Here is a 21,814-nt window from a genome sequence, read left to right on the forward strand (position 1 = left end):
ATTGGTGCAACTGCACAATCTAATGAGAGCCAATACAAGAGCTGAATGAAAAGAAAAATGCCATAAACAGATAAAAATGAATATTCTTGATTAACACATCATTGAAGTGTTAATTTATTCATGACTGTGGTGTACAATTGGAGATGCTTGTAATTTTTTGGTCAGTTTAGCTCAGAGTCATCCATATTTTTGCCAAACAGAAAAATCCAAGGATGCAATGGTGACGTTAAAATTCTTTCCCTTTATTAAAAATTGTTAAAAAAAAAACAATCCACCAAGCAATTATATATTGCTTTTAATCATTTATCAAAAACCCCAAAAGCAGAGATTCCTGTTAAAGGTGATATAAAACACACTCTGGGGCGATCAGCAGCCCTGTCACCCACGAAAAAAAAAAAAATATATATAGATATATTTTTTATGACTGTATTTAATGATCTTTTTTGTTGGGGGAGGGAATTTCTTCCTGCCTCGGGATCCCCAGGGGGGTGTAGAAACACCCCTGAGCACAATAATGAACATACAGTAATTGTTCAATGAAAAGCTCTGTGACGGTGCCAATCTGAAATGAGCGTTATTATTATGATTATGATTATGTTGTTGTTTTAAAACGTGTTCGGGTCAACGTCGAAGTCCGACTGGAGCCATTCAGCGCGCTTCCATTGACGTGTTGCTTTTTTTATGAATGGACAGCAGGGGAGGAAGGGGGCGCGGGACTGCCCGGCCTGTGATTGGACGATGACGGTGGCGTCACGTCCGCCGTGACGCCATACTCTTCATTCATCAGGAAAAAAAAAAAAAAGGAGAAAGGAAACGAGTGGAAACAATCGCGAGGAGAACGCCGGAGTGAGAGCGGCAACAATGAGCGAGATGCGCGCATAGAGGAGAGGCGCTGCGGGTGCTGGGGGTGGGCGGCAATCCACGCGGGATCCGGAGGCGAGCCGTGCAGCCACAGCCGAGTCCGCCGAAGAACAGTTGCACTGCAGCCCCGAGACGAGACGAGCGAGCCGCTATGGAGGACGTGTGCGAGATGGAGTGTCCGGTGCTCAAGCGGCTCCTGAAGGAGGACGACGCCCGGTGCCTGCTGCTCGACTGCCGCTCCTTCCTCGCCTACAGCTCGGGGCACATCCGCGGGGCAGTCAACGCCCGCTGCAACACCATCGTGCGCCGCAGAGCCAAGGGCTCCGTGCTGAGCCTGGACCAGGTCCTGGCCGGGGACGACGAGGTGCGGGCCCGCCTGCGCTCGGGGATGTACTCGGCGGTCGTGCTGTACGACGAGAGGACGCCCGACCCGGACGCGGTGAAGGAGGACAGCACCGCCAGCCTGGTGCTGCACGCGCTGTGCGGGGACGCCACGGCCACGCGCATCTACTTTCTCAAAGGTGAAAAGATTCTGCCTCCTCTCCCGAATCCAGCCCAAAAAATAGACAAATCAATACAAATTGAAAAAGCCTTTTTACTGCAATATTATCACGACTACTTCCACTCGAGCGGTACCATTGATACATAAACGGGGAGCGATAACGTGGAAATACATTATGACTTTGATGTTCTTAAATGGATTACTAATTCATTCAATCAACAATTTTGTTGGGGTAATTTTTTTTTAATATAAAGCGATTTGTTGCGATAATTTCCGTTTGACGTTAATGACGATTAAAAGCATTTATCGGTCTGATTTTTACATTGATACGTTAACATTTGCACTTGCCAAATGCATAATTAAAAAATATAATCTGAACTGATGCGCAAATAGGCGACACTGCCGTTATTAGATTGCTGTCGATACACATAAAATAATTTTTTTGGACGATGGATCTGAATTAATATACTTTAATATGTACTTCGATAAAATGCAATTGCTAAGTTTGTTGCAGAATTAATGTACAACACACTCTTGGTTTATAGTTTCATTATATATCATCTTCAATTGGATTTGTGTGAAATGACAGCGCACATATTTTTTGTTAAAAAATGTAATCTTGGAATATTTGACACGCTTGCAGAAGTAAGATCGCCGGCTGTGCCTCTGCTATATGTGTTTTCGCTACTGTATTACAGTACACGAGACACACACTGCAATGGCCGCCCGCATCCGGGTACATGAGGTACTAATGCTGTCGCGTTAACGCTACGCAAAGCCAGAGGGACTTCCAGAATACTCGCAGGATCACTTCCGAAGCAGGGATCAGTCGGGTAAATGACAGAAGGGAAGCGCGAACGTGGAAAATCGACATTTCCCCGTGGGAGGGGGGGGGGGGGGAGTTTTGAAGATGACATTTTCCAGTCAATCTGATTGGGAACAGGGTGCAGGGTCGCGTGGTCGGGTGTAAAAGAAAGGGGGTAGAATGGGCGGGTGGGGTACGACTTGATGAAATGGTTTCAGATCCACTACGGCAGTAAGTTCGGATCATTTCGAGCTGGGGTCGCCACACATCTTCAAATGACCACTTAAAAAAAAAACATTCCTGGAAGAATTGTGCCGACTCCACGAAGCACCCAAATTTGTACTAATCTTCTCTCGCTTTTCTTCTTTTTTTTTTTCCCCAGGCGGCTACGACAGGTTCTTCTCCGAGTACCCCGAGTTCTGTTTGAAGGCAAAATCCTTGCCGCCGCTCACGAGCCAGTCCAGCGTGGACTCGTCCTGCTCGTCCTGCGGGACGCCGCACCACGACCAGGTAAGGGTCATCGCAGGGGTGCTTGAATTCCGGATTTTACAGTCTTGCAAAACTGAAATTTCGGTCCTAGCTTGAAAAATTTGGGTCACGGTGGAACGGGTTGATGCAGTTTTAGTTCATTTCAATTGGAAATACTGATTTCACTTCAGTTTTTACTTTGGACTTTCAGTGCTCGCTTGGCCCCAGTGGCAAAAAAAAAAAAAAAAAATGGATCCGCTCCCTGTTCTTGCACGTTTTATTTTGCCGCTACGGCGTGACCCGAGGATAAAAAACTGAAAAAAAGATGACAACATGACAACATTAATAGCAGCGACCAGTACTTAGACAAACACACCATTTAAGTGACAGTTGAATTCAAACACACCAGCAGCTGTTGTCTATTTGCCTTGCTCAAGGGCATCTCAACCACTATTTGGTTTCCCACATTTATCCCGAGTTAATTTGTCCCAGCTGCGTGGCAACAAGAAAGCGCCCAGAGCCCCGGCGCCTTGTTTTTTTGGGTTCCGCCGAGGTATTTGCCTGATGACGGCGTGGGCCCCGGCCACACTCGGCCGCTTCTTCTCCTCGCCGGCCGCCGTCACTTCCTGTGAGCTCGTTTTGTTTATCTGTGTCGATTTCACGCCACTCTCGCAGTCACATGCGGCTCAGCCCGGAACGCGAGCGTGTCCAGCGGATGGGGGCCGGGGGGGGGGGACAATCGGGCCTCTGTGCCGTTTTGAAGAAAAGAGATAGTCATGGCCGCGCTGTCAGGTGGACACTGGAAGGCGTCTCGGAACTTCCGGTGGCGGCGTACAAACCGCAGACAGGATAAGATAATTTAGCGCCCCCCCCCCACACACACACACCCACCCCCGCCGTCGTCCCCCTCCTCACGTTACATCTCTTAACAGTATTGATCACTTCCTGACTCTGACAGCAGTGACATAAACCAACAGAAGCCTCGTCAATAGGAACCACCGATCTGCTGATAAATGGTGGGTTGGGGGAGGGGGGGGGGACTCTTCCGCTCTCACACGGTGGTTATAAAACGCTAACCACTATTGCTAATGAATTTCTGTAGATGTCACATGACACTGCAGAATACTCGTTTCTACTTGTTTTTTAATTAAAATTATTTAATCGTAACCGGGCGGCACGTAACCTCCTGCCCGTTGACAGGTGGGATAGGGTCCAGCACTCCCTGCGACCCTTGTGAGGATAAGCGGCAAAGAAAATGGATGGATGGATGAGTATTGTAGCAAAGATGAAGTCGTGCGGTTCTCTGCATACATTGCGCTATGCAATGCTGAAATTTCGCTACAATAAGGATGGCAATAATTTTCATCCATGTTATGTTTATCCATCCATCCATCCATCCATCCAATTTCTCTGCCGCTTCTCCTCACAAGGGTCGCGGAAGTGCTGGAGCCTAACCCAGATGTCAACGGGCAGGTGGCGGGGTACACCCTGAACTGGTCGCCAGCCAATCCCAGGGAACATGGAGACAAACAGCCGCACTAACAATCACACCTTGTGAGGATAAGCAGCTAAGAAAATGGATGCATGTATAATCATAATAGGTTTAGCGTTACCAGTATGATATGACATTTGAATTGTCGTCATTGCCTCTTTTAGCTGATTGGCTGGCAAAATCACATGGTTTTGTGTGCAGTGGACATTTTCACTTAAAATTAGATTACCAAATATTATTCATTGTTTCGGGTGCAACGAGTACACTCAGTTGGAAAATTGTGCATATTTTATAAGATAAGCGTTATATGAAAAGGCCAGCACATCCAAAATAATCATTTTCCATCATCGCAGTCATTTTTTTTTTAATCATAACCGAGTTTAACAGTTAACATGACATGACTGGAGTGGCACACAAATTCATAACTACCAAAAGTGACTTTCACATGCGGTGCCCATATAATTTCCCATTTCCCTCAAATGGATCGTTATTAAGTCCACTAACATTTCCTTTATGCTCCTTCACGGCGATAAAACCAACACACCCGGTGACCCCAAGCACGAGTTGTTGGACTGCCGGAACTAATTCGATTACCCCCAATACATTAAGTGGAGTCACCCTTGTACTCGAGATGGCCCAAGTCACACACAAAGAGTTCTTTGTCGTCGCACTCAGCCCCCCCCCCCCCCCTTTAAGACGGCATGTTCCTTAGCGTTAAAAGTTACAATATGTACAAATTTAATCGTGAAATACCATCTTGAAATTCACTTGGATGCACCTGCGTATGACGGCAGCAATATTTGCAATTGCTGTGCCAATTATGGATTGCGTGCCTAAATCGTGTGTGTGTTGGTGGACCAGGTGTTTCCCGCACTATCCTAAAAACACGCAACATTAATTGGACACTCTAATCCTATCCTCACGCCTGTGGAGGCATGTAAATGTGATTGTTGTCTGTCTCCATGTGCCCTGCGATCGGGTGGCGACCAAATGACAGCTGGGAAAGGCTCTTGCACTCTTGCGACCCTTGTGAGGATAAGCGGCTTGTAAAATGATTGGACGGGTGAACCTAATGAAACCTTTTTTTTTTTTTCCCCCAGGCCGGGCCCGTCGAGATCCTCCCGTTCCTCTACCTGGGCAGCGCCCTGCACGCCTCCAAAAAGGAAGTCCTGGACGCCATCGGCATCTCGGCGCTGCTCAACGTGTCGTCCGACTGTCCCAACCACTTCGAAGGCGCGTACCAGTACAAATGCATCCCCGTGGAGGACAACCACAAAGAGGACATCAGCTGCTGGTTTCTGGAGGCCATTGAGTTCATCGGTGAGTACAGTACTTTATTTTTTTTAAATAGGTCATACTCAAATCCAAAGAGCCACTTGTGGCTTTATTTTTGGATTTTTTTCCACTTCCTTGTGGTCCAGCACCAATTGGTCCCAATGACAGCGGACGCGAACCGGTCTCAGCTGGACTCGTAGCCACCCTATCGGAGTGTACATATAGACAATAAAACATTTACCGTAATTTCCGGCCTACAGAGCGCACCTGATTATAAGCCTCACCCAGTACCATTTGGTACATGCATAAGCTGCACCTGTGTAAAAGCCGCAAGCGCCCACATTGAAACACGAGATATTTACAAAAAAAAAAGACGTGTACAGAAAGAGTTTTCAAAGTTTTAACATCTTATCTTAGCTTAACATACACAAACAGGTGAGTTCGTATCTCACTGGGGCCCTGTAATCCCCAAGAATGGTTGCGTCAGGAAGGGGATCCGGCGTAAAAACTGTGCCAAACAAATATGAGCGTTCATCTGAGATGTCACGCTGTGGCGACTCGCAAACGGGACAAGGCGAAAGAAACTTACTTTACCGGTAAAAAAAAAAAAAAAAAAAACAGCCACAGCAGCAACACGATAGCACAGCACGAACAGGGCTGGTTAAAGAAAAAAAAAAACATACCTGAATCACTGAGACACGGCAGTAACATAGCAGCAACACACTAGCACAGCGCTAACAGGGCCGGTGTAGAAAAAAAACACACCTAAATCACTGAGACGCGGCAGTAACACAGCAGCAACACTAGCATGTCATTAACTCTAACGTGGCGCTAACCTGGCTGGTTAAAAAACAAAACAAAACAAAAAAATATCGGTAAAAATGACTGAGAAACGGCAGTAACACGCTAGCACAGCGCTAACAGGGCCGGTTTACAAAAAAACATACCTAAATCACTGAGACGCGGCAGTATCACAGCAGCAACACGCTAGTGCCAGCACGCTGCTAACTCTAGCGTGGCGCTAACAGGGTCGGTTAAAAAAAAAACATACCGGTAAAATTCACTGAGACACGGCAGTTACACAGCAGCAACACCCTAGCACAGCGCTAACAGGGCTGGTTTAAAAAAAAAAACATACCGGTAAAAGTCACTTCCCTGGCCCATATATTCCACCAGCGTCACGCTTGAGTGCCCCCTTGCGGCCGTTACAAAAAAGAAATGCACAAATTAGCCGCATCACCGCATAAGTCGCAGGATTGAAAGCGTGTGAAAAAGGTCGCGGCTTATAGGCCGGAAATTACGGTACACTCACGGACAATTTCAAAAAACAAACTCCAACATGAGGTGAAAGTTAATTTATTTGCACCTTTTGCGGCTCTATATCAAATTTAATAGGCTACAACATGGTTTATTTATTGTTAATTAATTCATTAACACCAGTTCACTGTATGTCACTGGCGTAGATGGATAAACAAAGGCATTATTTTTTGCTTATGAGATACTGGGTTTAAAAAAAAAATCCTTTTGAATGTTTTTCAAGATATTGCCCATAAAACAGCCTCAGTGTGGAATCTCACATCATCATCAATGAGCGGGAGGCAATGTATTAATAATTTGGGACAGAAGATATAAGTCGCACTTTTTGCTGCGAGATGATATCGGATCAGACATTGATTTGGAGCAATGCGTCGCAGTCACGCATCAAAGGGACCTCTTCCTACTCTTCATTAAAAAAAAAAAAAAAAAATCAAAAAGAAGTAAAAAAAAAAAACATCTTTGCAAAGATTTCCCCGTTTGAGCTTTGCATACATTTTCAGCGCGGTGGCGCTTTGCGGGTTTGCGTCATGCACTGCGCCGGGTACGCGTGTGTGTGGAGATTCTGGTATGTGTCATAGTTGGCTGCCGTGGGAGCGGATCGTGACTCATCCGCGCTGTTACCGGGCGAACACACACTCTGTTACCTGACATCGCTGCTCGCGTCGAGAGTGAACAATCCCAAGCGAACGTTGTGGTCATGAAAAATGAATCAATCCAAGAAAGAAATGATCTCAACGCACTGATAACTAGTCACAATATACTATTCCATTCTAAATAACACACAGTGTACTGATTACACCTATTAAAATTAATAAACGAACTAGTGTTCCTCCACATGAGTGTCGTTAAAAATTGGGACACAATCGGCGCAGGGAAGTAAAGCACCCAATTTCATTTGCGGCTTTTAATTTGGTGGCAGGCGCCCTCACGTGCCGCGGGATATTTAACACGAGCGTCCGAGCGGTGACGCCGTCGGGGAGGTTGGGGGGGGGGGATTGAATTTTGCGTAAACACTTTAATCGGGCTATTATTCAAACGGGGTTACCGGCGGGAGCCGAGCGAGAGCAAGCACCCTCGCTGAAAGAAGGAGAGATGAAGGAGGAAGGAAGTGTGAAGAAATACTCAAATATGGCCGTTTCCTGTGTTTGCCCACATAAGCTCGGCCAAAAATCGAATTCTTAAGTAGCGAAGCAAATATTGCGCAAGCTAATATGAGCAAACGGTTGTTTCCTCCATACAAACATTAATATTTCAGTAGTGAGTTAGGGGTTGTGTTTTGTAGATGAATAGAATAGCTGAACCCCGAAAAGACATTTGCTAGCTGCTATTTTTCTTAATTTAGTGTTTCGGTTACTACTTCAGGGGTCACCAACACGGTGCCCGCGGGCAAACGGTAGCCCGCGAGGACCGTATAAGGCGCCCGCGAGGTATGTTCTAAAAATACCATAGGCCGCAAATTGTTACCATTTTTTGTGCTTTAAATTCTGAATCTGACTTGCTGACGTTAATGAAAAATTTTAAATACCTGTAATGTCATTTACTACAATAAATTCAAACAAAAATATTTTATGCACGTGTAATGAACTAAGTCTGAAATTTGCCGCAAACAGGTCATAGAGCCCTTCATACGATCGGTGCTCTTAGCGTTAAAAAGGTTGCTGAGCCCTGTACTACTTTATCCTTTGTACTTCAAATTCTCGTTTATATAAACAACTAACAATCTGAGGGTATTCTGACTAAGAGAACGGAATTTTTAAAAAAATTCTTGGTTACGTGGGTGTAAGAACCCACTACTTCATTTTACTACGGGGCATCAATCAATATGATTCAGTACAGCTCTGACAGGAAGCATGCGGAGCACAAAAAGGATTGGCCCTGAGGTTGACCCTTGAGGAATACCGCTGGAAAATGTGAACATAAAAAGTAAACATACACAGAAAGACTCCCCCATTTATTGCAGGGAGTACATTTTTTTTTACCCACGTGGAATATGCTGCTCTGAAGGGACCGTTTGAAAACACTTTTCATGATATCCTTTTGCCACCTCAAGTGGTTTAAACACATTTCAACTTAATAACCTCACTTTTTAGATCCATTTGAGCACAAAAACAGATTGCAAGCATAAAATGTACAGAAAATAATATTTATGCGGCGTTTATTTTGCGACATCAAAATGAAGTCACGAGGTTCGGCAACACTCGCTGATGAATTTTCAGTCAGTCGAAAATATGAAATGAAAACATTTGTAAGGAGCTGCTGTTGTGTAGAATTTAGGCTCAGATTTTCATACTGTAAATGGAGGCCCAAGTTGGGCCAACTGGACTCGCACTTACTAGGCCACGCCCCTTAGATATACATAGACCATAGTAATTGTGACTTTCAGCTTGTCCCAATATACAGTAATTTCAATATATAAGAGCAATGTATTCATTTGCGTTGTACTGTACTGTATTTATGTTTTCATTCACTGCAGTGCTATTTTTCTTTGTGTGCGTGTTCAGACTCCGTTCGGGACTCGAGCGGTCGCGTCCTGGTCCACTGCCAGGCGGGCATTTCCCGTTCGGCCACCATCTGCCTGGCCTACCTGATGAAGAGGAAGCGCGTGCGCCTGGACGAGGCGTTCGAGTTCGTGCGGCGGCGCCGCTCCATCATCTCGCCCAACTTCAGCTTCATGGGCCAGCTGCTGCAGTTCGAGTCCCAGCTGCTCGCCACCTCGTGCTCAGCCGAGGCCGCCGCCACCGCCAGCCCGCTGCTGGCGCCCAAGACGTCGTCGGGCGTGGCCTCGGCCGCGGCCACGCCCACCTCGCCCTTCATCTTCAACTTCCCCGTGTCAGTGGTGAACTCCGCCTACTTGCACCACAGCCCCCTCACCACCTCGCCAGGCTGCTGATGGTGACGCGGTGACGCTCTGAACGCTTCCTGGCTCAAAAACCAGCTTCTTCCAATAAGTGACCAAAAAAAAAAAAAAAAATACCACAGGACTTTCGAGCAGGTTTGTGTGTTGGACTTGCGGGTGAGATACACACTGACAACACGCACAACTAACGAGTGAGCACGCTTGGTGTGAAGATGGGTTCTATTGCCATCAGGTTTCCAAAGGGGTTGAAAATGTACACGAACAGTTAAGTTGGTGAGTTTTGAAAATATTTTCCATGGGATTTACGAAAACTAAGGTAAATTAAATGGGGGGAAAACAATCATTCAGTTTCTTGTGGATAAGTGATTAGCACATCTGCTCCAGTTTTCTAACGTTGTTTGCATGTCCTTCACATACTTGTGTGGGGTTTTACTGTGTACTTCTTCTCGCATTCCACATACATTTCTAATTTAATTGAAGATCCTAAATTGACCGTTGTAGTCTGGTTACCTTGTGAAAGGGGCAATAACATGGGCCCCAAGATTGACCCCTGAGGAATACCAGCGAAAATGTAGTAAGAATCAGACATTTTGTCAACAGTGATTGGCTGGAGACCAGTCCAAGGTGTACCGCACCTTTACTACAGCACAAGGTTGAGCGGTATAAGAAATGGACGGATGGTATGATATATATGAAATCTTCTTTTCCTTTCGGCTTGTCCCAGTAGGGGTTGCCACAGCGTGTCATCTTTGATGAACGCGAATTTGTTCGGCACAGTTTTACGCCGGATGCCCTTCCTAGCCGGGGGAGAGAATCTTACAGCATCGGTATTCCCAGGCGGTCTCCCATCCAACTACTAACCAGGGCCAAACCCGCTTAGCTTCCGAGATCTGACGAGACTGGGCGTTCTCAGGGTAGCGTGGCCGTAAGCATTCAACCGTAAATATAAATACTTTTTCCAACATAAGAAAACATAAAGAATGATACCATTAAAAAGCATGACATGGAAACGAAATTACAGTAAATGTATTTGTATGTAGAACTTAATTCTTTCGAACGCTTTTTAAAAAAAAACACAAAAATACACTCCAGTTCCAAAAATTTGGTATGCAAATGAACTTTCAATCCCCCCCAATCAATTTCCCGTCAATTCCCTTCAAAAGTTCCCATCTTTAAAAACGACCCATAATGTTGAAGCCCTGGTTGCCACGGAGATGACAACTCTTGAGGCCGAGGAGATGGACACAGGAAGGGATCCGGAATTCAAAGCACCCGCTCCTTCCTCCTTTTGGCGCTCATCCCGCCGCCACACAAAAGACGTGGATGCGGGGAAGGGGGTTGGGGGGGATAGAAAGCAGACCCTCGTCGGTGACAGGTGCTCCGCTGCCAGGCCGACCAGAGTTTCCTGTCTAACCTCTTCCTCACACGCGCTGACACAAAAACAGGCCTCTCTCATCTCCTTTCATGTCCCCCCCCCCCCACCCTCCTCTTAATCTCCTCTTCTCATCTTTGCCGCTTCTCAGTTGCTCATCTCCTCCCTTGGAGGTGGCAGGAGCAAAATAATAATCGGAATAATAAGACACCGACAAGAGGACAGGAAACACTCGCCGGGTCTGCTTGTTTAGAGCACGGCGACATATTCCCGATTCGCCACATGCAATAGTTGCGCATTTCGTTTTCGATGACCAATATCTCATAATAAAATATTTCATCTACTTTTCCTCAGCAAGGATATAAACTCAGGTTACTTTGTTCATTTGTTGATCTTTTTTTTCCCCCAACGCTGCTGCTGTCACGACCGAGGAAGGCCCGTTTTCGCTTCAGTCAGGCACGTGAGCCCTGCGCCCGAACTATGAATCCTTTCAAGATGGCGGCAATAGATAGGAGTTTTTCGGTTCTTTAACGTCACAATGGTGTCTTTTTTTTTTTTTTTTTTTTTTAGACTGCACTCCACGCTCTTCTGCAAAGTACATTTTTCCCGTTTTTCAAAGATTGTCGACACCTATTTCCGTAGCACTTTGAAGTGATGCAATACTGTATTTGTAATTGACGCTGGCTCTGCTCATCACAGTAACAGTAGATTATTATTATTTTTTATTCTTTATCGAACGTGGAGAGGAAGGATGGAAAGTGAGAACCAATCAGCGGAGGCGGGAAAAAAAAACTGCAATACTTTTGTCTGTGTGAGTTCATCTCTTTCTACTCTGCCGGCTCCATGCAGTCGACCCGTTACTGTATATGGCAATAGCAAACATTCGCGTGTGTGTCCATCGACTTCCCTTCAGTCATATTGTGTAGAATGAATGAACTGTGCATTTATTTATTATGGAAAAAAACACACTGTTGAATAAAACTTGTTCTTAAGCAAACTGACTTTTTTTTTCCTGCACAATGGTGTCTAAAACAAAATTATTATAGTTATAATAATTATAAGACAGTGGGGTGAAATGATGATTTAAGCCTCTGTTGAATCTGTACATTTTTAGTAATTCTAATTAGCTATGGTGACAGAATGTCAAAACTGTATAAAAATACATGAAATAAGCTATAATATGTACATTCACTGCATTTTTTAAAAAATACATTTGAATTGAACTACAAACAAAGTAGGGACATAAAAAATAATACATTCAGTAGTTTATTCCTTGGTAAATATTAACATATATTTATAGCTCTGGAATAGCTCATATTTTCTTAAGTATATGATTGAGTAAAATAAACTTTTTGTTGTCTGACAACATATCCCCCAAATTCCAAAGATTAACCAAATAAAATATTGCCAATTAGTGTGTATTTGAAAATTAAAAATTGTCAAAACGAAAATAAAAAAAATTGTAGTCTCTTTTTTTCAGAACCAGGTTTCTGGTCAAATTAAATATGGCATTTGATAATTAGATAAAAAAAAAAAAACATTTGTTACACTTCAATAAATTGGTTGCGACAACGAATTGCAGGTTTACAGCACAGACCAGTGGTCTGTATTCACTTATTCCTCGAGACAAATGTCATTACCGACCTCAAAAATGACCTTTTAATCTACTATTATATCTATATTATTGGTGTTACGGTTTAAATAATTTATAACCGTAGCACTTGTGTCGGATCCATTTGTAAATGTGTAGTGCGCGCCCTCTAGTGGATACCTAGTGAATTACCCCCGTGCGAGACTAATCGGAATTAAGATTGAACTCCATCCATCCATCAATCATTTCTTAGCCGCTTATCCTCACAAGGGTCGCAGGGAGTGCTGGAGCCTATATACCAGCTGCCCAAAAGGATTAAAAAGAGGTCCAGTACACAACTGGCTTCAACAATGCGTACCACAATCATTATGTTTGTAACAATGGATTGTAGCATTAGTATAAGGTAGATGGGCCAAGTACTGTTATTCTAGGCATGAGTCTTCCACTAGTAGCCTCAGTGAGACTTCTAGCAGCACTCAAATTCACAATTATAGTTTTGCTTCACAATTAACACGCAGTTGTCATACTAGCTTTGCAAAGTTGTCTCGTTGTGCTGAAATGTCTCCCAGTATGTGGGGAAAACAATAATTGCAAAATTAAAAATAAGTGATGGTTTGACTTGTAATACAAAACCAACAGAGGTTTTGTGGAGTTCTTTAATTCCATTTTTTTGCGGGGTTGGGGGGGTGGGGGTCTGTACAACAACGTGAGTGGATAGCAGTTATGTACAACCAGTTCTACAACAGGAAGTCAAACAAACACAACCAATAAGAAATCACTTCATTTTACATGTTTTTTTTCTCTCTTTCTTCCTTCCTTTCTTTCTTTCAATGAAGCAGCTCAAAATTGAACAGCGCTCCAAATTATTTACAACAAATAGGCCGGCTGGACCTCCACGTATACCAGCTCAAACATAAACTGAATATATATATCGTATATCAAAATTTTGTTGCAAAGTCCTCCATCGGGAGCAAAGCGTGAGACTAAAAAGTCACACGTTGTACATTCTCCACTGTGGCCGTCATTTCCTGAATCTGCCGCAGAAAGACTGGACACGACTACTGTATTGGTGCAGATACTGTACGATACTGTACATGAACCCGTAAATATGCACCGATACCACTGCCTCAGCCTGACATATCCCTTCCAGGGAGAAACGTGACTGTATGTAGTACTTGAAGGTACTTTACACAAACACGAACTTTTAAAACATTCAGCCCAAACTTCAAACTTTGATTTGTTAAATTGCTCTCATCAATTCTTTTGCACTTGAGTGACACCTGTGGCATCCATGTTCAAGAGAAGTTGCTGTTTTGGAACCATAGTTTTACACAACTGTTTGAAAAAATAAAATAAAATATATACTACATCCAAATAACAAGATTAAATGAAACTGAAAAAAAAGTGATATCGGTGCATCCTTAAGAAAGACATTTATGTGGAGGTTATAAACGTGTAATGGTTCTGGCACTTGAAAAACGGACCAATCAAAACATTGAGAATATGTTGAAACAAAATTTTTTGAAATGTCTCATCCAGGTGGCTTCATTCAACAGAGATATAATTAATGTTCCATTTCAGTTGAACATGAATATTACTTCTCATTCCTTTACAGGGAATTCATTGATATGCAGGTGTCTCAATACATTTGAATATCATACAAAAGTTTGAATATTTCAGCAGCTCAATTCCAAAAATGAAATTCAGTTGTGATATGGGTTCAGGCATATTGCAACTGACAAAAAAAAATCATGATTTATTATAATGGTTAATTTGGGGCTTTTGTTACCTTTAAGATATCATCATAATGTAATCAGGAAAATTCTCACTCTGTGTGTAAGGAATTTATATAAGAAACTAGTTTAACTTTTGTCAATTGGATAACTGAAATATTGTACATTTTTTTCTTTAATTTGTTATGAAATGCACTTTGAAGTTAGACATTCTGAACATTTTTCTTTTTTAATTCTGTGAGCATTTAAAATTGTGTATTACTGTTAAACGTCAGGATAGTTATTTGATTTTTTTAGATTTACACAATTTTTTTCTGATAACGGCCATTTTAGACACTAACTCGCTCTTCCGTGGTCTGCCACATCTAAATAATTTAGGAATAATACATATAGGTTGCAGTCAGGTGTATCGAAAAAAAAAAGGTGACAAAAAATCAACACGAGGCACAAATATTTGTATGAAATTTTTTTTAGCTGCCTATTTCACAGGAAATGTATGAATTGACAAGTCACAATGTTCCCAAATGCGCTTGCTGTGTTAGCATTTTCCATCATGGTGAGTTCCTTTCATTTACAGACACAAATATATAATATTTTATCTGCTTGCTTATCATTGGATTTAGTAAATGCGCAACATAAAGAATTTGGACTTGAAATTCATGTGGTCCAATTTGTCAGAACAGTGTCATGAAAAGGGAAAGCCACCGATTCAAAATCCTTGATTTCCAGCACTGGGTCCTTGATTTTAATGCACTAGTATACCCATTTGTACGACAATTCAGCAACTTCGGGTGCACTCGCAAACAGTCCCTCGGCTGTCTGACTGCTTAATGTTTTTTTCGATTCCCGTAATTTCCGGCCTACAAGCCGCGACTTTTTTCATACGCTTTCAACCCTTTGACAGGCTAATTTGTGCATTATTTTTTCCAACGGCCGCAAGGGAGGCACTTGAGCGGAAAAGGTAAGAATGAGACCGGTGGAATATGTGTGCCAAGGAAGTGACTTTTACCGGCCCGGTTATCTCTGCGTTCGCGTGTTGCTGCTGTGTTACTGGCACGCCTCAGTGATATTTACCGGTAAGTTGTATTTTAACCTGCCCTGTTAGCATTAGCGCTAGCGTTACCAGCGCGCTAGCAATAAACTCTCTGTGTACCGTCTTTCTTTGTAAATATCTCGTGTTTCAATGTGGGCATTTGCGGCTTTTACACAGCTGCGGCGTATGTATGTACCAAATGGTATTTCCTTTACAAATGTACTCGGTGAGGCTTTTAACCAGGTGCGCTCCGTAGGCCGGGAGTTGCAATACTTGTGCCAGTGTTGGGATACTTCAGCTGGATATAAAAGAAATATTGAATGCTCTCGTGGCTTTCCATAGACCATTGTGGAAAAAAAATGGAATAAAAAAAAAATAGCCCCACTATACTTGTGTGGTGTAGTGTTGAGCACAAGGATGTGCAATAACCTCTGTGAAACTCACAATGAGGTTAGAGAAAGGAAGCAGAGTGTGAAATGTGCCGTGAGGAAGCACTTGTAAACAACAACCTAGTCGAGCGCTCACAAGTGACGACAAAGAAACGAGGAGCTTTTGGAACGGAGTCACGACCTCATGTAACAAAACTTTCGAGGCGACGTCGTCCTTCCCCTGCACATTTACGCTTCGCAATTCACAAACTCGCCCATTTGCTTTTTATTATGTGGAACCGATCCTGTGCTATTTTGCGTAAAAGTCACGGCATTTTTTTTGAGGGGGTCCCAATTCTTACATGACAGAATATGGCACCAATGCCCTGGCTAAATAGGAAGGTAGTACTGCAATGGTGCCTTGATATACAACTGACTCCACTTAAGAAGTGTTTATGATAAAAGAAGAGCAAGTAAATAAAAATAAGTACAGGGAGTCCTCGGGTTAAAACATTCTCGATCTAAGACGTTTCAACTTTACAACACCCGTCCCCCGTCAACCATTTTGTCTGGCTAATGCTTGTCCGTGTTTGTACGCCGGGAGTGTCTTCGCATTTTTTGCCCTCCTTTTTAGACATCATCGCCTCAAAGAAGAAAGTTGCGTCTTTTAGCAATGCTTCTGCAGCCAAAAGAAAATCCATTACCACGGAAACGAATCTCAAGATCATAAAAAGATTGGAGAAAGGAGAGACACCAACACGACCAAGGCTTCAGTCGGTCGACCATAGTGACAATTATTAAACACAAAGCCGTATTTCAGCGCATGTGAAGGCTTCCGTTCCTCTGTCGGATACAATGATCACAAAACAAGGTTCTTTGGTACTTGTTGAGATGGAGAGGGTTGAAGACCAGGTTCCTTCGGAATAGCTAAGCACAGCCGCCCCTTCTTCTTCTCCATCCACCTCTCAGCACTAATGCTAAGTAAATCATCTTGTTTATTATTTGTTGGTATTGTGATGTAAATTCTGACTTTATTAGTGGAATCCGACTCAAGTCGCAATTCGAGTTAAGTCGCTACTGTAGGAACGGATCTCAGTCGTACACCGAGGACTCCCTGTACTAGTTCGTTACTGTAGGTATTAAAGTGCTTCACTTCAAAAGAATTCTTTGAAAAAACTAAAAATCATGTACTGTATAAAGGCATTACACATAGGTTAAAGTGTTTTCCAGAGTAATGAGGTCAACTGTGGGGTGCGTATTAAACATCGGTTCGCATTATACACGAGAAATTACGGTCCATCATAAAGTACTACTTTTACTCAACTGATATCTGAAGGCACCACTGCATGTTGAAATGACGTATTACTGAAGTGGCGAAATGAAGTATTACTCATGGTCAAAACTTGTCAATTTGGGGTGTTTGTTAGTTCTCAATTGGTGGCAGGACTCAGTTTGCAATCTGCAGGGGATGACTGCAGCCTATGAGGGCCCGCTTTGTCTCACGCCAAGCCTAGATCGTTTTTTAGTTTCCTGCTGTAAAATGGTGCTTAAAAACGGCGCCAGGGACCAACTGCTGATGTAAGGAGGCAGCAAATGTTCTGGCACCAGTGCTGCCAGTTCCAAGTTTCTAACTGTGAACACATCAATGCCCATTTTGTCCCTCTCTGTGTTCTTGATCTACACGTGGACATGTCAGGTCCAGAGTGAGTGGCAGGTCAGCAGCAGCACTGCGTTGTGGTCCTTGTGTTTGTTTTGGGGTTTCAAGTCTTGGTCCCTTGTAGTCTGGTCTGACATTCATCTGAAGAGTCATGATTCATATAAGAAGCTTTTACCCTCTGCTCAAAAAACGAGTAAAAGTCAAATGGCCCCTTCGGACTCAGCCCTTTAGAAAAATGTCGCCTCGTGTCGTCAGCGTCCCGGTCCGCCACACTCACTTGGGCCACAACTGCCAAAAAAAGACCATTCGCTCGGTGAGGGTTCTTACGAGAGACGTCTCGACCTTCCGGATCCGAGCTGCGACCCGAGCACGTGTTAGGACTTCTGCTCAGCCGGGGCGGCGGCCGTTGCCGCGGTCTCTGGTTTGACGATCTGATACGTGATCAAGTATTCTGGGTAAGCCTGATGACAACAAACACACAATACCTCTTTAGCGTCAAATAATCTAAACACAACAAATGCTGAGAGGCAGTCATACAAAATATTCTATTGTAATATATTTACGTATGTTAGCAATGTACAGTATATAAGCCCAAGTATTGAGGTACTCTTTGCAGGTACAGTAACAGAGTCAGAATATTGGTATGGGGACACTACTAGCCTGGACTGGGAATCAGCCTATCACAGGGCACATACAGAGACAAAATGTAAAATAAATCAGATGCGTGCACACCTGTTCTCCTCTGTAGATGACGTACTCCGCATAAGCCAGTCCATTGACACTAGGCCGGCCGATCACCGAGTGATGTCCGGGGGGCGCGTGGGCCATCTTCATGGCGCTAAACTGAAGAAAGGACTTACCCAGCGTCACTCTGCAGAACAACATCTGCCTAAATGGCAACACGCGGGCCGAATACAGAATGAGTCTACACGTCGGAGAAAGGACTTCCTGTGTGGGAGGAACTCGGCGGAAATTTACCGGTGACACACGTAGCAAGAGCGATCTTTGTGGGTGGGGCAACCCGTGCCTCCGCCTATCCCGTAAACGTACTGGTTGCTTTTGGAGGAGTTCTCTGCAAAGTAGATGCCGGCGCCGAACATACCGCCGATGTAGGCGTGGCGCTCGTCGAAGCCCTTGTGGATGATGGCGTTGATGAAGGGAGAACCTGGCAGGTGACCAAAAAGTCTCAGATGATGCTGGAAAGATCCATTTTATACGATTGCATTCTAAGGCGAACTCAGTCAGTGATGGCAGCACGGTTAGCTAGCGGGCAGCATGTCTGCCTCAGAGTTCTGACGCTTGGGGTTTGAATCTCAGCTCTGGACCTAACTATGTGGCGTTAGCATGATCTTTCCAAAACCACAACTTAGCAGCAACGTTCCCTCTAATTTTTTTACGTGTCTGAGCAAACACACTAAGGCCGTGAGCGCCTCCTTTGACCACTGTGAGCAACATCAGACGTATGCACTGTGGTCAGATCAGTGTCATCCATTGAAGTTACACGCCTCATTCAAAGATTCAGATTACAGCATTTACATTCCGTTCAGAACATTTTTAGGAACAATTTTGTGTTTTTGCAAACTTACAATGAAAATGTCAACAAACAAAAAAATACATTGGTAACCAAAACAAGCCAACTATGAACTATAAACTTGAAAGGGCGCATCCAACTTTGTTTCAAACTTTGTTTGGACTTAGGCAAATGTGGACAAAGTGGTCAGAAAACTGGGTCAAACACAACTAGCTGTCAGAGGGGCCTTTTCTGGTCACTTGTATGAAAAAACCCAGGTGTTTTTGTTTTGTTTTTAATGAAATTGAGATTTTTATACGAAGTCCATGTTAAAGACCCCCTTTTATGGATGGCTAAATACCCCAAATATGGGACCTTTATAATCCAGACAGTTTTTTGTTGTTTTTTTCCTTGAAAAAAGCTTGGGCATTTTTTAAATTGTCTGAAACATCAGCAACATTGTGATATTTTTGACAGCAATTCACATTTGAAATCACAGGTAATCCAGTGGCCAATGGTCAGCCAGTCATGAAAGCTAATGTGAGAACCTCGCTCACTGTGCAAAATTCAATCAGTTTCGGTGAAAATGGGGATGGGCCTATCTGCCTGATGTCCACAATGAGAACGATTGTGAACACTGACAGAGTGAACCAGTTGATGCAGAGTTGTCACAGATTGGCCGCGGTATAAGAAACTCAGTTGTTGGGCTTGACCTGAAAATTTCAAATTGATTCTTTGCTCTATTTTTCACCATCTCTAGTTGTATGAGAAGCAGAGAGACACCGTGACCCAACCATGACAGCAGTGTACTACACAAAAGCCTGAGAAGAGAAGCAGAGAAAGAGAAGTGACCGGTAGTACAACAGAATAATGGCGAAATGTTGCAGTCTCATTTTGTTATTGAAACCGACTTTTATGTCATGAATGCCTGAAAAAAGCCCCAGATCTTGAAACAGGAGAACTGGAAGTGATCAGACTTTAGGGTATGGGGTTTGACATTGATTGAGAGCTGTGGTTATGCCACACTATATTCTCTAAATCGATAAGTGGTGGATAAAGAATTATATTGAATCTGAGTTATTCATTGGAACTAGACTTTACGCTGATTTGACTGGTGGGATCAGTATTGGCTGATCTCACGGTTATAAGCATTTTATGTTGATCGGTAGATCAACTTTGTCATAGTTTGTCGATCTGACCAATGATATCATTGATTGGCTCCCCAAAACTCATTTACTCTGCATTGTGATCGTGCCCTGTATATTTGAATACAAAAGTGATTTTTATTTTAGCATTCTCGGGTGTCTTTTGGCATACAACTGTAAATAATTGACAGCCAATAAAGTTAAATGAAAAAACAACAACAACTGCATGGGAGAGATGAGACGGCTGAAAAACAACGCGGAAGACAAATTTGCTCTCACACGATTACACTACGACTACTGCAATTAAATCTATCAATTTGTATTCTTCCTTCTGGGGGTTATCCTTCCTTATGTCGCGCCAATCTGGCCGTCGTCTGCTGACCAATCAAAGGAGTGAAGTGTGTCTAGCGCTGCGCTTCAGGTATCATATTCCGAATGACTATTAGGGTGCCACAAAATGGTACTCTGCAGTTAATGTTCTTCCTTTACCATGAAAGAGCATGCGCTCGTTGTGGTGATTGTGATTTTCATCAACAATCTCCTTCTGTCTGTGCGAGTATCTCTCCCGTAACTTCTTGTTCACCACCTTCTGAATCTGCACATATAGCATGATCAAAAATGAAACGTTACATGTATTTTATATTAGGGACCGGTACTTTAAAGTGGTATCGCTGTTGGGCTAATGAGGTCCCTAGGGCGAGTGTGTTTTTTGAGGTGTCACCTTGATGATGTTGTACTGGCTGAAGACGCCGCCGGCATTGCCGCCGTCACGGTGCTCTCTGATGGTGCTCTGGAGCTGAGAAGACGACAAAGCTTTTTAGATATTAAAAAGGAGGCTGTTGGGACCAAAAAAAAAAAAAAAAAAACCATGCTGATGAAATTCAAAACTGTTTTCTTTGTGTCTGAGTACCCCTGTGTTTTCCTTTAGAGACAGCAGAAATGTCATTTGAATTTCTAATTAAAAGGCAACACTACAAGTTAAAAGAGTCCTTTCAAAGAGTCTTGACTGAAAAAAAATCTATTGTGCTGGTATTAATGAACAAAATCAAAAAATAACATTTCCTATTATCCATACTATCCGAGATGTCTCCTTTGTTGCTAGAGGAATGCAAAAACCTGAATGATTTTGAGTGACTACAATGTGGCAGTGGTAAATTATATGGGGAAGGTTCCTGCATGACTGGGAATGGACGACCGAACGCACAAAGCAAGGTCCAAAAAGGCCTGGTTGGAAGACTTTGTATAATTCCCAAGCCAATCACCGCAATAGAAATGACCACACCAGTTCAGTTAGCAACTATGCAATCTGAATAGGCTGTTACACAATTCTGCCCCTCACAGATCAGTCTTGGTACTACAAGACATTTATTTGTGCTGTGCTCGTTATCTTTAGTACATTACGTAGTACAAACACACTCTGTAATGTTACATTTTAAAATTGGTTTACGTTAATTGAATAAAGGCTGAATGAGTGGATATTTAAATTTTAGTCTATGTTTTGAAATGTTTTTCTTTCATTTAAATGAAACAATGTATATTACTGATCTCTTCAAAAGACTGACCCAATAATGGTAAAGGACTGGTATCTGTCTGATCAGACAGAATAATTACATTTTCATTTACATCTGACTGGGCTCATTACCATGAGAATCATTATCACTGATAAGCTGCTGTCTGCTTCAATTACTGCCTTCATTGACAGATACTTGGGCAGTTACAACAATTTGAAGTGTCATCAGATACGAAAAAATGTGGCGTGGGATTGATTATATGGATGAACGTGCAAACAAACACGCAGACCCATGCACATAAATGTTGGCGTTACTGT

The 21,814-nt window shown here is 43.2% G+C and overlaps 2 protein-coding genes and 1 pseudogene across 2 annotated transcripts in view; 1 reads left to right on the plus strand and 2 right to left on the minus strand.

Annotated features, from left to right (window-relative positions):
• The first annotated feature begins 545 nt into the window (after positions 1-545).
• dusp4 (dual specificity phosphatase 4) lies at positions 546-13,028 on the plus strand. The gene is made up of 4 exons (XM_061800640.1): positions 546-1,382; positions 2,551-2,678; positions 5,229-5,448; positions 9,222-13,028. Exons 1-4 carry the CDS (start codon positions 1,013-1,015, stop codon positions 9,608-9,610), a joined length of 1,107 nt encoding a protein of 368 aa, XP_061656624.1. The 5' UTR covers positions 546-1,012; the 3' UTR covers positions 9,611-13,028.
• LOC133491295 (5S ribosomal RNA) lies at positions 10,391-10,508 on the minus strand (annotated as a pseudogene).
• Positions 13,029-13,153: 125 nt separating the features above from the next.
• The window catches only part of tnksa (tankyrase, TRF1-interacting ankyrin-related ADP-ribose polymerase a), a 70,337-nt gene continuing 61,676 nt past the window's right edge, over positions 13,154-21,814 (minus strand). Inside the window, exons 25-29 of the mRNA XM_061800639.1 lie at positions 20,708-20,782; positions 20,476-20,581; positions 18,310-18,496; positions 18,064-18,220; positions 13,154-17,792 (exon numbers count right to left, since the gene is read on the minus strand). Coding sequence (XP_061656623.1) covers positions 17,706-17,792; positions 18,064-18,220; positions 18,310-18,496; positions 20,476-20,581; positions 20,708-20,782 — 612 coding nt within the window. The 3' untranslated portion in view covers positions 13,154-17,705. The remainder of the gene's footprint in view (positions 17,793-18,063; positions 18,221-18,309; positions 18,497-20,475; positions 20,582-20,707; positions 20,783-21,814) is intronic.

Source organism: Syngnathoides biaculeatus, chromosome 17, assembly GCF_019802595.1.
Source record: "Syngnathoides biaculeatus isolate LvHL_M chromosome 17, ASM1980259v1, whole genome shotgun sequence".
Taxonomy (NCBI): domain Eukaryota; kingdom Metazoa; phylum Chordata; class Actinopteri; order Syngnathiformes; family Syngnathidae; genus Syngnathoides; species Syngnathoides biaculeatus.